The sequence below is a fragment of the Acromyrmex echinatior genome, chromosome 4, assembly GCF_024713525.1.
Source record: "Acromyrmex echinatior isolate Ae372 chromosome 4, ASM2471352v2, whole genome shotgun sequence".
Lineage (NCBI taxonomy): Eukaryota > Metazoa > Arthropoda > Insecta > Hymenoptera > Formicidae > Acromyrmex > Acromyrmex echinatior.
Window position 1 is genome coordinate 5,818,543 of NC_141855.1, and position 19,118 is coordinate 5,837,660.

Genomic DNA, 19,118 nt, shown 5'->3' on the forward strand with positions numbered 1-19,118 from the left:
TAAAATTTGATTTAATTCGCTGATGTTATCCTCGTCAAATTCGCAAAATAGTGATACAAAACGCGATTTTACATAAGACTTTTGCCAAACAAAAAACTAAACATTTAAATCAACAAAGGAATTATGCCCAAATTTTACACAGATATTTAAACGTAATAATGAAACAATCTAAAAAAATTAATTAATTTGTTTTATATTTATTATGAAATTTTTATATTTTTGATAATATTTCAAAATATGACTCATTCTTGAAATACAAGCGCAGTAAATTTGCAATTGATACTTTCACTTTAAGTTAGCCTCAAGCACACGAAATTGGATTTAAAACTGCTTATTTTAAGATTGATATAAACTCAGTCACCGACATGTTATAAATTCCGCTGATTGATTTCAGCAAGATTCTCCCAACACGGAATCTATCTTTATGTAAGCGAAGAGACGGTAACTATTAAATATTGAAATCAACGTGTTTGTGTCCTGATTCTCATATACGTCGATGCGCACAATCGCGGAGAATAGACTGTCACTAGCATGAAAATCTTTGTGAGGTCTGAACTATCCCGTTTAATATGAGGGACATGTCGAAAAGCTCAGAACTGAGAGAGTTAATCGAGCTGTCGTCCACACGTGACCCACAGTTAGGTGGGCTTCCGCGAGGAGATATATATTACTATATGCATAAAGGCTGAGGTGTGCGCGCGATGATGCCCACGCGTGAATACTCGGGTGGGCGAATTCACGCCGGTATTCAAGAGGGCTGCCATTCATAGCGTGGATTCTGCCGGTGCCTGGAAGACTTAACCGGTCGAGACGATGAGAATGACGTTGGGGCTGTAAAAACCGCCCCTGACGCCGTTCTATAAAAGTAATCCTATTTATCCGGTATATAAGTTTATTGAAAGTTGCTCCCTTCGAGGTTGAACCGCGGCAAAAACAAAAGGATGAGTGAGGATTATAAAGAATATCGGCGCGCGTGATAATGACAATAAGACTATAAATTTCTAGAGTACCTACCGATTTTTTAATTTTTCCCTACGAGACTTCTCAATAATATTGGACATTCTCGCGTTAAAATATCTACTGGATTATTTTCAATTATATTAAAACATCAATTCAGTATAAAAAATTATCGATTACATGTTAGTGATATAATTACATGTAATATATTAGGTGTTGGAATTAATTCGTAGCGTTTTTAATGAAAGAATATTATTTATTTCACATGAGCATTAAAAAATACATTAATGAAAGTACTTCCCATCACTTGTAAAACGCTACGAATTAATTCCAACACCTAATATTAATTGCATATCTTATATTCATCAAAAATAAAAATAAACATCTTTCTCGATTAGTCTAAAATAGTATAATAAGTATATATATAAACTATAAATATAATATATATAAATATATATAAAATATAAGTATATATATATATATATATATATATATATATATAATAATTTAGTTTAATGAAATATTTTAAACAATTTTTGGGACGTTTCGAAAAATTTATTTTATGAACTGAACTTGCTTCCATTCACCTCATCGATCGTTCTCGGACACTTGCGTTTCGCAGTGTACTGGACACTGTGACAATCGTTGTCCATTCTTTATTACGATCGGTATTTTTATAGTGTCGCATGTCGTCAGCAGTGACGTAGGAAGGAAAATATCGCAGCCCTGCGCACGTGTCAAGCATACACACGCGTGGATAGGCACATGATCTGTTCTTACAAAGACTGCCTTCCATGGCGATACTTCCTGCAAAGCTCGTGTACTTCGTTGATGATGATAGTGACGTCGACGTCGACGAAAAGAATATCTGGCTGCCCATTCATGTCGGTGCGTATTTCGACACGTATTTTGGCTAAATGGGTTTTATCGATCATTATGTCACAGTCTGTAGGCTATACTTTCAGTCCCTCTTTATACTGCGCTTTTGTTTCCTTCCAAATTCCTTCCTCAAACTCAGTCTCATTAATCTAAATCGACGTAGACGACGAAATTAAGCTGCTGTGGTTCTTTTGTAAATCCTTTGTGAAGTATCATTAAAAGGCCCATCCTCCGTCAAATAATAACATGTTAAAGTTTTTCTCAGACCTGTCAAAAAAGTCACAAATGTACTTGCTACTTTTGTCTAGAATTTCTCATTTGAATATTTTGAAATAAAAATAATGTCGCTCGAAGGAGTTTCATTGACGATGCTACATATCTTTGTAGTTTTTCCAGCATATTCACAATACATTCGGAACTCTTCTTTATAACGATTTAAATGATTTAAATGTAGTTTTAGATACTTTTTTAAACTCGACATTTAAAGGTAATACTTTTAAATATTTGAGTCAACAATAGTGACAAACTTCTCTGTAAAGTTACATTATTATCTTCATTCTTTTTTTATTTTCTTTTCTTCTTTCTTTAATTTAAGAGAGATATCATACCAACTGCTAAGCAAAATAATTGTATTTTACTTTGTATTAATTGTATTTTATTCTGCGCTTTTAGTAAAATTTCTTTTTTCTTATTTATGTTAAATTTATTTTATTTGATTTATGTATAAATTCTATTAATTTGTAATAATAAGATTAGAAAGATTACTGATTTAAATACAAAGTCTCTATTCATACCAGTACAAAGCCATATGTACGTGAGTTTATTTATTCATATGTGATAGAAAAAGATGAAACACTCCAACTTAATTTACACATAAATTTAGAAAAATATTATCCGTGAAGCAACGATTATATATTTTATCTCATTTAATTTATAATTTTTACATTTACTTCTCGTTGAGAAACTCTTCGTTAATCCGCTTTTGCTAGTTTCGGAAATGAAATGATGGCGAGATTGATTCTATTCATGGCATTTGCGAAGCGTGTTTCCTATGCCTTTTCCCAGATTAATGTTGATTTTCAGGAATTTATTAACATGAGATAATCCTGTTTATAGAATTCATAAATTCATGCACCTCATACTCTCTGGTTGCTCTCAATATATGCTTGTTTGTTAACAATTTGACCGTTGTAACAGTTTAATTCGTATGCTAAAAGCCCATCGAATAAACTATTATGAATTATAAAGCTTTATCGGAAGTAACGAGAAAATACGTTAAGAAATTGCGGAATTATCATTCAAAATGACGAGAGTTACACTCATCACGGAGCACACTTGAGATATATACGACTTAAGTTATGCAAATGCTGAATGATGCAGCAGTAAATGTGAATGTTAGGCAGTTAAAATATAAACATAGAAGGCTAAAAGATGCTGTATAAGCTTGTATGTGTAGACAAAGTATGGCAATAAATGAAATAGCACATGCAGCATTTCGTAAGCAAATCATTATTTACAATTTATCCTTTCTAAGCGTAACAAAATAAGTAAAAAGAAAGATTAATTCATCATTATACTGTTTTCAGTTGGCTGGATTAATAATTTTTTAATGTCTTTGACTAGATTTAAAAATTCTTTTTACGAAATGTATATAGTTCTTTACATTAGACTTCAATGATGATATTTAAATTACTTATCTTCTATCTATTAGAGCAAATATATAATTAGTGTGTAATAATTAGAAGATATTCTCTACAGTTCTAGTGTAGTGTTGCTTCTTCTTCCTTAGGAGATTCATTAACACAAGTTCTCTTGATACACGGGAGTTACAACGCACGTGCCCACTTAGTTTTCCCTAAGTTCCCCTTCGGTTTTATGTATGCCTCATTAATTACTGCCACCGTCTTTCAACACTCGGCTAAATGGCCATTGCACGATTCGGCGAAGTTGCTTATTGCTGCTCCGTTTCGCCATTGCTCATTCAAGAAGTTCAAGACAAGTCTCGAACCGTATTACTTCCGTACGAGGGATCGCTAAAAGGGATTCACGCTTATCCTTTAGCAGTACTATCGATTTTTTTCAATTCATTAATATCCCTGATACGGCGCGCTGCCTTTCGAAGCGAAAATTGGCCGATAACGCATTGCCGACTTTTTTTTCATATTCTACGCGATGGCGTTTTTTGATTGTGAATTTGCGCTCGTTACCATCAAAGCGGCTAATTAAACGGCATTTTTTTGTTAATTTTTCTGTTCTCCAAGCGAATGTTCGATAAATCATTCATTGGACTTGGCCACTGGGAATGCAACGATAAATTACTTTTTACCGCATAATTAATTGCAGTCCTAATAATTCGGCATGTTTACACAGCACACGTAGTCAAATGTGTGGCATGCGTTCTACGTTGGGCGTTACAAAGGTGATTAATCAACGCCACACGAATTCCCGTAGTGTATAAACTAGAAATTAACGTCCGATCGATATATGCGTAATACATTTGACTAATCTGATTAACGAATGAATTAATTTCATTTTTGTGATTCAGAAATGCTCCACGAGAGGTGGGTTTGAAAATAATTGACCCATAGATATAAGAAGGAGAGAATAGACGTAAGTAATTACATATGTTTGAATAATGCGGCTATCGTTCTAATTGAAATAGAGATTATTTCAATTTCTATATCGAAAAGATATAAGGGAAATTGAGACTTATTGTACAAGAAATAAATTGACATTTCGTTTATGTATTTATGACGAAAAAAGCAATGGAAAAATTATCGCAAAATATCTCTTTTATAATGTACTTTTTCCTAAGATTCATTTAAATCAAACAAGTATTGCAACGAAAAAAAGAGAAAAATTTTATTCAAAAGAAGCAAGTAAATTTTTGAATAATCTCATATTAATATTCTTCAGCTTGAGAGAATAAAAATCATGGCACACGCAAAAATATAAACTATAAAAAGTAAGCAGTGAAAGAAGATCAACATATTGGATTTGTTACTGCTTACATTATGGCCTTACGGTCTCTACTGTGATTAATCAATTCATACTGCTTACGTTTCACTGCTTAAGTTTTTTGTATTCTATGACCCTAAATCTACGTGACATATTTATAGTTAAAAGAAAAGTTTCTGTTACAATGTATTTCTGCGACATGTATTTTGAATAAGAACGGTAACTTATTATCATAAAATGATTGAAATCAGACATTAATATATATAGAGGGAATACGTTAACTTATATATTTTGTTACAACACTTAACTCTGACGAAATATATATTTAATACTTCTATTTAATTTTATTTTATGTTTCTATATAATCTGTATTTAATATTTCTATATTAGTAATAGGATATAACTAAAACAGTTTATATTTGTTTTTCTGTTACAACATTTTGTTATTTAATTATTATAAAGTAACTTTAAAGATACAATTTTTACCAAGAAGTACATATCTGCGACCTATTTCTTATTTTTATTACGATTTTATTAATTTAATGTATAATAGAATTTATGTGTAAACAACTTACATCATGATATTTGTTTCACTATGGGAGTAAGTTAGCTACAATGTAGCATGTTCGTATTTCGCTTACTACAAAAAAACTATACAGAACCGTTTCCGACATGAAAACATAGAAAATGGTTCTCTCTACCATTTTAGTACATTTTAATCATAATAGTTTTAAAAAATAATTAGTTTAAAAAGTTTAATGCCGAAATTGTAAGAAAATTCTCTCCATTTATTCCAAAGAATCCTAGTCTCATCTATGATTTTTCCAAGTCATAGAATTTGGTCGGCTGTTGACAATATCTTCTCTTTAATCTTTATTTGAGGAACAAAATAGATTTATTTTAAGGGAAAGAAGTCTCAAACAGAAATCAGACTTTTGATATGAATTCGTACTCTAACAAATCTACGTTTATTAAAAATGTAGTATGTTGCTTGAAAACTCAGTGCACTTCATTGTGCACTTTATTTAAAGAGATTCAATTGTATACGGAGTAACCGTTTCAATATCAAATTAATCATTACACGTCGTGAGACATTAATTCTATCCAAACAAAATATACCGTATTGTATTATGCTTATAATGTTCCCTTGTCAATCTGAACGACCCCGAGTTTCAGGCGAATCAAGTTACATGAACTATAGGTACGTGATTATCGACCAATAGAATTTGTAACATGATGAAGCGATGAATTTTGCGAGGAAGTTCAGACCTTCTAAGATACCCTGATACTCCGCTCGAACTTGGAATATTAATATAACTAAAGGGAAGACGAAGCAAGGGAGGGGAAGTTGGAATGCAATCGCGAAATATTTGTATCAGGCGATAGACCGTGTTCCGCGCGGCAATAAACGTTTCATGGCGCACAGTATATTTGTCGCGACCTCACGATACTTCAACCCTTGTCTTGAATGGGCGCACGTGCGCCGAATTCAGCCGCGGGGCCGACGACCATTATTCTCCCGGTGGACGCAGTCCTGTTGCATCTCGTATTCTGGCGTCGGCACACACCGCGCTGGAGCCCAAACTTGATCCCGCAGTGGCACGTGCTCGAATACAATCTGGATCCCGGCCCAGATCCTGGCCGGGAACGGAATGCATTCGCGACGTGTTTGTCGAAGGATTAAAGTAGTTTGCTCGCGCTGTCGTTCGGCCGCGGATAGACCGGAATTGAACGGGAAAGTGGACCAGAGCTCGGTCCCTGACGGATTCGGAGCTCTCCATCGATGCTCGTGCAAGTTGGAAACTAGCGAACTTTATAATCGTCGACGTGCATTAATTCGTTCACCCCAGTTAGTGAAGATCACTAGCGAGACATTAATATTTACAAGGGATTTAAGAACAAACTATAGGTTCATTTATTTATTGAATCACTTTCGACAAGTAAAATATTTTACTCGAAAAATGATGTTATGCTGCAACCTTTCATTTTTATTTATGAATTTCTCTTCGACAATTTTAATTATATATTATATAAGTCCTTTATATATTTAATTATTTTATCTTAGTTATTTAGCGTAATAAGTTTTTAAATTTAACAAAAAATATATAATAATTTTTTAAAGAATTTATATCTGAAAGAGAATGATATAATTCTATATATAGTTAAAATAGATTTGTGTTTTAATTTGATTAAATTTAATATATAGAATGTTATCAATTATTGATTGCGATCCTAATATGTTTGTTGAAATCGATGAGAGAAAAACTGCATGCAGCTTTTATCAGTATTAAAATCTGCGTAAATAATTGCTTTTTGACGAATTGCTGAATATTTGAGAACAAAAAAGCAGCGACTAGGAAAACGTTCCCAGAATTGTTTATTCTGCTCATGTAACAGAAATAATTAAATTGCCTTCTATCATATACCTTTTGCGACAGAAAAAGACTATTGTTGGCGAAGTGAGAATCTTTTCTCTCGTATCTGTTCGTAAATACGCTTTGATAAGGGTCGTGATTATTTGCGGCTTACCCTCCGGAATAACATACGAAGCTTGACTGACATTCGATTTTTCTCGTTCTTTATCGCAGAAAGCCTTTGCGGGCGCCACGAGAAACGCTTACTGAATCATCTGCTGGCAAATTACAACACCTTGGAGCGACCGGTCGCGAATGAGAGCGAACCACTGGAGGTGAAGTTTGGCATCACTCTGCAGCAAATCATCGACGTGGTAAGTTATCATAACCAATTCTTTTGTTGCATTTAAGCGACTCTTAAACATTCATATTATTTGTACAATATTATTGATACTCTCTTTAATGGAATCCTAGATTGAAGAACGAACTTTGATAGCATTGTGTTGTACTGACCTATACACATAGACTTTAAAACACATACGTACGAAATATCGACAGATTGCTACATATTACATCAATGTTGTAACAATTTTCACACAATCTTTTCTCTTATACTCAAGTTTTTAGGTTTATTTCTGAAAAAGTATAATATTATTTTTTGTGTGATCCGAGTAAAGCTTTGTACATATGAAGTATAAAACTTTTATACGAAGTATATATTGTTACAAATTGATGTCAGAAGTCGCAAGATTAATTTTCTAATTTTTGTTTATAAAATCATATGCAATCAGGGTTATTATCTATATTTTAATTCTAGAGGATTTTTTCACACCTATTAAAATAATATTATACATACAAAAAAATGATATAAAAATTATTGCGTTCGATAAAACAGACGACTTTAGGATCCCCTTAAACAATTCGAAACAATCTAGAGCTCAATATAGCCTCCAGATGATTAATAATATTGTACAATAGTACAATACTAGGAGTCGCTTTAGACATATTACACATAAAACACACACATATCACAATCTCAGAATACATTTACTTATGATATCATTATTGAAATCATTATATCAATTATTTCAGTACATCATGATTAAAGTCAAAATACATTTGACATTGATTAGTTGAATATGTAATATTGCTAACATTGATAGCCCATAACAACATATAAAATGTTGGAACATACCTATAGTTATATAGATACAAGTATTTAAATTGAGATCTTTCTAACTATTTAGTACTATAAGTACGATATGTAATTTCTACTAGAGTATCTAACTTAGATACTTATTTGGAAATATCTAGATAATTAGATATCTTTAGCGATTAAACTTAATTTACTTTTGGAAGTATAATACCTAGGTATTTAACTACTTTGGTGGAATTGCATACCATACCTAGTACTACCTAAGTACGGAGATCTCAATTTAGGTAATTGTACTTGTGTATCTAGATATGTTTCAACACTGCATATAAAGTTGGTTATTTTAGCTATAGTTGCCTATCTTAAGCATAGTGAAGACTAGCACGAATTCGCGGATGTATTTCAAATCTTAAGGATGAATATCCACTATTCTGCAGCCTCCGTGTGAACTCTCGAGATAAGAAGCGCCAAGATTAGCCGCGCAAGTTTTTGCACGTCAAAATATCGGGCTTATCTAAATGAGAGTATAGTTAAGCGGGGACGAATGAGGTAAGATTGCATTACGTTCTCCATCTTCGCACTCCGTGGTTATTTACTTTCATCAGTGTTATATACAACATATACTATCTATATACGCGGTATATAATGCAACGAACGTTACAATTCTTGAAAAAAGATTTGAAAACACATTCGTGTTAAAACACATTGGCAAAAAAGAATTCAGCCGTTAATTTTGTATTTAAGAAAATTTTTGTTCTACGAAATGTTACGTAAGAAGTTCATTGAATTTTTCCACAAATTATTTAGTGAATTCCGAAAAAAAACAAATGAAATTTTGCACGAAAACTAGAACTTATTACGCGCACATTCTCATTCCGGATATATTGTATTATAGATGAGAAACAATTCGAGTTGAAATGTTTCGATTTGGATGAGAAGCACGTCGAGGCGGATGTCAATTCTTAGCAAGAAAAGAATACATATATTTTCTCTGTGTATGGCAAAATATTAATAAATCCTATCTAAATAACTTTCCGTTCGTAGCAATCATACATATTAAATTTTCATCGATTGTGGCATCGTGTATATCTTTTTCGTATCTTGGTATTTTCTGATGCATACATATTACATCGGCCAAGCTTGAAATTGGAAGCGTATTGAATGATCCTCGTAGATCAGTTGAAGAATAAGTCGATAGCGTTCTAGTTGTGAGCATTATCGTGATTCGTATATAAATAACATAACCGATTGATTAATATTTGATGAATATAACGAATGGACAGCATCCAAACGTGCATTAAGAATTTACGATGCGGGAATTTTTTCCCCGATCCCCGATTACAATTATAAATGGACTGGGAGAAAGTACGTCGAGATACTTGCAATCCACTTTGGTTCCACCAACCTGACGGGAGTAATATATAGCCGGGATTAAAGAAACCGATTGGAGGTGTTTCCTCTCAAAACATCCTTATGGTCAGAGTTAACGGCCGAGGGAATATATCCGTCACGCTGAGCCTCTTTATATCACAGGTTTCTGATATACTTTTCACTTGTAACGAAGACCGCAAGATTTTACAACGTTTTATGTACATCCTTTTCAAATGCTTCGCCTTTGAATAATAAAGTTTATTTAGATATTTTTCTTATTATTTGTCTCAAATCCTAATATGAATATAAAGATTGTATATATAAGATTGACGCGACTTAATTATAAAAAGTACAATATATACTGTTTACAGCAAACGCGAGCCGCGCACATGCCACGCATGTCGCCGGGACATTTCTTTTATTTATTCACAAAGGATATGATTATCCGGATAACACGAGCCTTTATCTTTCTTATTCGGTTTCGTGCCATCATTATTATTATTCTCATTGTTACAGTTATTGTTATATTCCGCCATAGCTTTTCCTTTAGAAGTTCATACAATCTGATATATTTTCTGTAAAAACAAAAGACCGCTATGTGTTCTGGACATTAAGAGCACAGACATTTCCAGAGCGAACTCTCTTTCTTCTCTCTAGTAGCAAAACATATTCCATTACAACCCCTGCTTGCCACCCTTACGTCGTCGTTTCGCTAAGTCGCATCACTCAACTCACTGTGCTTTTTGCCATTTCAAAGTATCGTTGCCTTTGGAAAAGACGACTATCTATAGTTTTCTTATTCGGCGAGTTGGAACAAGAAATCCGGCAACGTTAATGAATTAATTCATAAATCTTACGGTGCAAAATTTCTCTATTTTTGAATAAAAGCCTTGATTTATTTTCTTTATATAGTTCATGCAATAATTAACATTACAATTCGTCATTTAATATTTTACAATTAAAATATATATTAGGTGTTGGAATTAATTCGTAGCGTTTTACAAGTGATGGGAAGTACTTTCATTAATGTATTTTTTAATGCTCATGTGAAATAAATAACATTCTTTCATTAAAAAACGCTACGAATTAATTCCAACACCTAATATGATATTATTATTATTATTATTATTATTATTATTATTTTACAAATTTCACTATTTATTTTTTAAATTATATTCTACCTAATAAAAAATTTAGCAATATGTAAAGTGTACTTTAAATATTTATTTCGTTATCACTCTCATTATCGATAAATAATTAAGTTAAAATAAATGTTAAACAGACATATTAACGTAACTCTTAAAAATTATATTAAAAATAAAATAAATTTTGGTATTATTAAATAGCGATTATGTTATGTTTCAAAATTTGTGGGATTTAATCAATTTGTGATGCAAATAAAGCCAGCATTGAATTAATCGTATTAAGAATATTAATCTCTATGTTTAATTAATACATTTTAATATTCACATAGGTACGTAAATAAAAATAAATCAAGCAATATTGTATATTACACAGTTATTATGGGATAAGCGTCACGTTATTCATGATCGTGAAACATAAACAATACAGTTACGAGGCGAATTCCTTTGACGACTAAGAGAATTGAAATCCATTAATATTTCATCTAACCTTAGATAGAGACTGGCAATATACTATAGTTTCTATTATTAGAGAGAGAAAAAAAAACATACTTTTTAGCTATTTCTCTTTTTCAAAGTATACTGGAAATGTATAATATGTTGCACATGTCAGTTAAGCATATTAAAATTATATCAAAATTAAAAATAATATACATGGTGATCATTAAAATTTTACTCGAGTTATTGTATAAACCAGTTTACAAGTATCAGCATGAACGCATTAACCATCGAAAGGAAAGTATTTCTCATGGAGTGCTTCTACAGTATAGGATATACAGCAAAAACTATACAGAAGCGTATCACAGAATCTGTAATAAATATGGATCAAGCAAAAGAACATACGAAAGATATCTTGCGAAGTTTCAAATTTTATGAAATTTTGTATACACATATATATTATGTAAGATGAATTTAGAAAATATTAGCTAGTGAAAAAACGGGATGAAATTTTTTTACAGGTAACTTTTTTTTAATTGCTTTTGTTATATTTCCAAAATAATTCAAGATATTAAAATATGTTTTGTATAAAAATTTTATAATAAAGTTACCACTATTCACCTACGTTAATAATATTTTTAATTTTTTTTTATTTTATAAAATTTTGAATGTCTTTCTTTCGGCTAATGTGTTCATGCTGATACTCATAAACTGGCTTGTACAACGGTTCAAATGAAATTGACGAGTCTTAAATCCTGATACTAATCAGAAAAACGATCACCTAAACGGAGGAAGAAAAATGTTTATCTCTTTTGTTTTCCTTACAACATACTTTTAATTGTTACTCTGTATTGTGACAAAAATAGACAGAGACTTCCTTGTGGAAAATATGGAGCTTTTCACACCAAGAGTTCCTGTGAATATTGAATTCCACATCCAGAATTCCGGGTATTTAAAAAAAATTAATTTTTGACAAATTTTAAAAAATTTTGAGTAGTTTAACAAAAAACAGTATCTGGCTAGAGTATATATGAGGACGTATGTCGCACATACAACAAAAGAGATAAAATATTTGTGTTATTTTGAAATTATTCCCTTCCCCTCGTTTTGGATGAGATATTTCACGCCTAAAAAAAAATCAGAAGTCCGTCCCTGCTAATAAAACACGAAATAAATTTTTTTTAAAACATAAAATGCAGGTAATTAAAAAAAGTATATAAAATAAAATTTCATAAAATTGTAGGAAGAGATAATTTTGGCAAAACATGTCCAATGTATAGTATATGTCAAGCATGCGCGAACCATATTTCTGCACTCTTCTGAAGAGAGAAATATAGACACAGTTATTTGTATTGCCAGTCTGTATGTGTGAAGTTTATGGTCAGCTGCATTTATACGAATTCTTATGACGGCTAATCAATTACTTTTATAAATAGATACGCACTGCAAATCTACACTGATAGATTTCAAAGGGACAATGGTATATAATCCTTGAATTAAATAACATTTTGTTATTTTTAACTTTCATGCATATTAAAATATAAATCAATTAATTTCAATGAACTGTTTCAAAGCAAATAATGTTTTAACGTAAATAAGTATTAACGCACTTAGTAAATGATAAACTAAATTTGAATCAAATTTAATATAGTTTTTTGGTTAAATTATTTAATTCTATTTTTTAAATTAAATTATTTAACTCTACTTTTATTTAAATTAATATATTGAGTAGGAACATTGGCGACCTATAAAAATGATTAAAAATAATTCAATTGGATATAATTTGACATTATAAATTTAACAATGCGCGTCTCTGCAGAAAAATACGCTGTGAAAAGTGAGAAAGTTTATAGGAAAAGGATTTATGCTTGTCTTTTTAACATCTCATTGGTAATTTTATCTTCTGCTAAAATTAAATTACCGAAACGCTAGCAAGGCAGACAAAATAGATGCTTTTATGTAGATTATCTCTTTATAGCGAACGCATATTTTTTTATGCAGTAACACTTAGTTCATTATGTCGATGTGACTAACGAAAAGAGTCGATGTTATATGTTTATTTAAAAAATATCGCTGAATTGTATATACTTGCATGTATGTGTCCCTATGTATGTGTTTAATATAAATCCGGCATCTTGATTAACGCAAAAGAATTCAGAAAAGTTTTCAATGAAGAACAGGCTACTATAATATAATAAAATTTTGTCTTTGATTTCTTTAATTTGTATGCAAATGATCTACCTAAAAGTCTGTATATTAATTTTAATTGAAAATGAATTTGACATAATTTAATCGTAGTTGAATTTATCCTTTATTAAAATGGCACTTCACATAATTTAATAAATATTGAAGTACCAGCCAAAAAAGTTCTTCGTTAATATATTAAATTTAAACTTTCATTTGATGTCGGAATTGGAAAGCGAAATTTTTCGTAAAAGTGGAGACCCTTTAATTGGTCACATAAGTAGAAAAGTTTATAATGGTAGAAACCTAATTCCGTATATTGGGTAAATCAGAGAACGTGATGGCGAAATAAGATCAATAGAACTTTCGACATTCGCGAAAGTCGTAAGATGAAACTAATCACATTTTTGCGTAGCTGAAAAGCATGAAACAACACTATTATTTACGCGAAAAATATTAACTCTCGAAAAACTGTTTTATTATTGCATTATATAAATACTAATGCAATGTTTATGATAATTACTATAAATGTTATATCGCGAACAACGGTTACATCTTTCTTAATTTCGTTTCCAAGCTCTTCAGCGTACTATAAACTTTTTATGTTTATAGGTCATAAACATTTGGTCGCGCTTAATCGCGGCTTTTTCTACTCTCTCTATTCTCATGGTCGATATGGCGTCGAGTCGCACTACTTTGATTCACTTCTGCTGCAATCGAGCGAGACATATCTTCTAGTCTCACGGAAGGAGATATTTTCATTGTATTTTCAGCTGTCTTATTGTTTTTTCTATTTATTACCGTCAAAATATAATATATTATTTATTATGAAATCCATAAATTGTATAGCTTATAAATAAAAATAGTGAAAAATAATATCGAAGCATAATCCAAATTTAATATTGTTTTCGTGCTTTCTTCTTTAAAATGCGAAAAAATGCAAAATAACAGAATATATAGCGACTGTAAATTATTAGTGACAGGTTCAAGGTTTTGCTTATGTAATGCACATATGCAACTTGTGCATTATACGGTCAAAATACACGCGTCGTCGAACTTTTTGCGTCGCACGACACATTCGATCGATTAATCATGGTGTATATTGCAGGAACTCCTGTTCCGAAACGGTCTCGCATTTCTACTTGACGAATGTTTATGTACTTTGTCAGCGCCTGATGACGTTAATTATCTTGATTAATCACTCTTTTAATGTAATCTTTAATTAAGATTTCTTGCTTCTCTTGGTGAATAAATCGTGTAACGGTACACAGAGATAGGTATTTATTTAAACGGCTTGAACAGCTTCTTTCATGGACGGTCTCCCCATACAGTAAAATTGATAAAAATTCAATCCGTAATATATTTCATTCATAGGGAAACGAAAGAAATGCAGTATTCATTGTTAGCTACCATTGTTAGCCGCGAAATAAAACTCTTGGACTTTCATCGATCAGAAATCGCACATTTTGTGTACCTCCGCAAATTCTGTCGAATAATGTCGACGTCACGGGGAATCCATATGCCAATTTCGCATCATTTTAGACGGCAAAGCGAGCTGTGAAATTCGCACTTTTTATTCATTCCGCTTGCCGGATTTCGTTTTGAGCTGAGCTCAGCGCGTGTGATAGATTGTTATATCATGTCGACAGTTGTAACGCAAAATATGTTACATATAAAACACCCAACTGAGTAAAACACTGTCTGTTACGAAAAACTGAAGAATTTATAGACGTTCCGGAAAAATTATTTTTATCTGAAAATATGTATATCTCTCTCTTTCACTTTTCTTCTAATCAAGGAAATTGGTTTTTATTTATTTATTTATTGTAACATCTATTTAAAACCAAGAAATATTTTGCAATAACTTTGTTGATATCAATTATGATCATCTCATGATTCACGATATAACATTAATTTGTAACATCTTGTAATTTCATTTACTTTTACTCAAGTTGACACTGCGAGTGATGAACATTGCACTATGCCGTAAGTTTTTAGTCTTTGTCGCAAGGTGTAATTATGTTGCGCCAATGAGTCAGTCGTGACAAAACGCGTCCGTGTTACTCATACATAAAGAACGTTGACGTAGCGGAAGCGGAAGCGCGAAAAGACGTGACTGCAAGAGAAATATGCGAGTCGTACGACTGGTATCTTTGTCACACAAAATCCTCGCCATTAAGTTTACTGCACAACAAGAAAACAGAAAAAAAATTTGACAAAAACCTGGAATCATTTTCTTTCGAGTTTATTTATTGCGCTTTTTCTAAAAGTTTATCTCTTTAGTCTCTTTCATGAATTACAACAATATAAACAAATAGAAAGTTACTAGTCACAAATTTAAATATTTTTAGATCACAATTTTACATTTAGTGCGAAATATAATTTTGTCGATGGTAAAACCAAATTTTTGTTTCCTTACTGAAAACATGTATTTTTCAAATACAATTTAATGATACAAACTTGATTGAATATTATTTCAAATCGCTTAACGAGAAGATTGGAATTTAAATTTGTACCTTTTTGTATAATTCTCAATTCTTAACTTTTCAATTTAGTTAATTTTTTAAATTAAATTTTTGCAATATTTTCTACAATTACTCGAGTATGTATATTGTAATATAAGCGATGAAATATTTATATAAATTATTAATATAGTTAAATATATTAGTAAAATACAGCAGCAGATTTTGATTAAATTAACAAACAATATGAAGGATGCATCTGCACAACTTATAACCACATCTTACTATTTTTTGACGTTTTTTGCGAGAGAAGATTTTCAAATATTTACTGCTCACTCATACTCACTCTTTTCAATCTTCTCTACTCACTGATTTATTCTCGTTTTACATCGTACAGTAACGCGAAACGCACCTAGAGAATTCAATTAATGCGAGTGCCTATAGGAATATGGAGTTTGTCTGACGGCAACAATGCCGAAAACACTATTTTGTTTTGTAAATTACTTCGAAACTCTCGATAACACAGTATGAGAGGACGATTCTTTTTAACCGACTCGGTTAAAACCACCAGAGAGAAAATTTACAACCGGCAATTCACCGTTATTGGTTATCTTTTTCTAAGCAGGAATTCTTACAATTGGATCGCATTTTCGTCGTTACTTTTTCCTTTGTCCACGATCCTTCAGATTTTCTTAGTGCCGCATATTTATATGCAATCTGACCGGATAAAGCAATTGTAAGGTTTCTCGCTGCAAAGAAATGTTTAGCGCGTACATTATAATCAAATATTTTCTGTTTGAAAATCTCTATTATAACAGCAATTTTATATAACTTATAGCTTCTAATTTTAATTTATGTCTTTGCTTAATGATGAATGACTTTTAATTTAATTATACAACTATTCCTAATTATGTTTCATATCTATATTAAATTGCAACAATTCTGATTTGTTATATTAAAATTTTACGTTAAACACAATATGAATATTCACACAAATAATATGATTTTGTTAGTGCTTTTAAAGTTTTTTACGTGAGCATAATACATGTTATCGAGCGCGCACTAGTGAAGTTAAATCACACGTCCAACTCATTTTGTGAATAAATATTTGCCATATGCATGTACTGTTTGCTCGCATCGAGTGAAACGTATGACTGAGTTTGCGCGTCAACGTGAATGAGATAGATAGGGTAAACTCGGGTAAGATGGCCATAGTTTTTTAAAATAAAAATACTTTTATTTTCGCAATAAGTTCTTTACAAGTTTTAAGATACTTCTAATTAAATTTGAGAGAGGATTATTATTAATTTAGATTGATTGTGTTTTAAAAATTCGAAACGAATCGACGCGCAGTCATATTTCTGAGATAAATTGATTTAAAATACATATACGGGATGTAACTAAAGTAAGGGCGTAATAAACTTCAGGGCCAAGCTTCTTCCCACACTAAACATGAAAAAAAATTCATATGAACATATGTCCGCAAACTCATTATTACTGAAATATAACTCACAATGTCTATTAATAGGAGAAAATAAAAAAGTAATATTATTATTTAATATTATTTTAATATATTTTAATATTATTTTTAATATTATTTTAATATATTTAATAAGTGGAGCTTTTCGTATTTAATTGATGTGTTTATATAATGGTCTTGTTTCTAGTTTTATTATTTTTTTTTGTTTTTTTAATATATTTGATGTATACATATAACTTCACTAAAGCTTAAAATAATAAATACTATCGAAATTAAAAAAAAAACATTTAATAGAAATTTAATATTATCAAAATAGTATGATGTATGCGTGTTGATTTTACCTAAATTTTAAGAAGTTAACCACGACATATATATTTTTTTTTATATTAAAGATGTGAATACGTGTAACATTTTGTAAAATGATAAATAAAACTTATAATTCCATATATTAAATATATATGTATATATGTGTATATATGTATATATATATATATTACACACACATAAATATATATATATATAATTATATTGCAATAATAACATAAAAATGATTAAATTCTTGCAAACTAAGGAAACCAAAGATTTCTATAATTTAAAAAAATAATGTGAGTGTGTGTGTGTGTGTGTGTGTGTGTGTGTGTGTGTGTGTGTGTGTGTGTGTTTTGATACGAGTTATATTTAAAGATATATGTATACACTAAGAAAAATTTATAATTAACAATTAGTAAGATTCTGATTACATCAATCAAAATTGTGATCATGATAATTGGAGATCTGGTTATCTCGACTAGAATTATAATAGGTTTAACTATAAAATTCTAATTTTCTATAAATTTTTATTTTCTACGTCCAGGAGAATTCCAATTAATGCAACCAGATTCTTTTTCTAATATACATACTAATATACTTATCGATTAGCTTTAATAGAGTCATCATTGAACGAATCGCTTATACTAGAAATAATATTTTAATAAATAAGAAAGTTATTAAATAAAAAATGAAACGATACAACAAACATAATTATTAGTACGTAGAGTTAGAAAAATAATGAAAATTGTAAAAAATTAATTATACGTTCTTTAACAAAAATGAGTAAATAAATTGTAAATTAATGATTAAATATTATATTATCTTAACAAAGAGAAATATAGCTATGTGCAATTTATTATCCTTATATTACAACTGAATCAAAAGTCATTAATATGAAGAAAATCATGATATATAAAATATGTTATATATCTTGAATTATAATTATATATAACACAACACTATACATGTATCGCATAATTTTTGTAGTACTTGTACAATAACAATGTTTTATATTTTTTGCAGGATGAAAAGAACCAAATACTTACGACCAACGCGTGGTTGAAACTGGTGAGTGCAATCAAGTTTTTTTGTTTTTTCCTTGTTCAACTAATTCATGTAAGAAGAAATTGTTTATGTAATTTATTTAAAATTTTAAGGTTTGAATATTTTAAAAATTTTTAAAAGAAAATTTCATAAAAATTAGGCAACAAATATAGAACATAATGTTATTTATTTGCATGACATTTATTTTTTTGTAAAATTGTTTGTTTGAAATTCTTGCTGAGTAAAAGCCTCTTTGGTAAAAGTTTCTATACTTGACAGAAGAGAAAAGTACTGTAATGGATGTTATCCATTACCAATGTTTACGGCTGGTGCGTTTGTACCTGTAATGATTGTTGCGTAAAATAAATATAAGAATTAATCTTAGTC

General features: G+C 30.5%; 1 protein-coding gene across 5 annotated transcripts in view; it reads left to right on the forward strand.

Annotated features, from left to right (window-relative positions):
- The window catches only part of nAChRalpha6 (nicotinic acetylcholine receptor alpha6), a 264,238-nt gene that overhangs the window by 67,181 nt on the left and 177,939 nt on the right, over positions 1 to 19,118 (forward strand). For all 5 annotated transcript variants that reach the window (XM_011068078.2, XM_087405320.1, XM_087405318.1 and 2 more), the window contains exons 3-4: positions 7,383 to 7,522; positions 18,711 to 18,755. In XM_011068078.2, the coding sequence (XP_011066380.1) occupies positions 7,383 to 7,522; positions 18,711 to 18,755 (185 nt within the window). The remainder of the gene's footprint in view (positions 1 to 7,382; positions 7,523 to 18,710; positions 18,756 to 19,118) is intronic.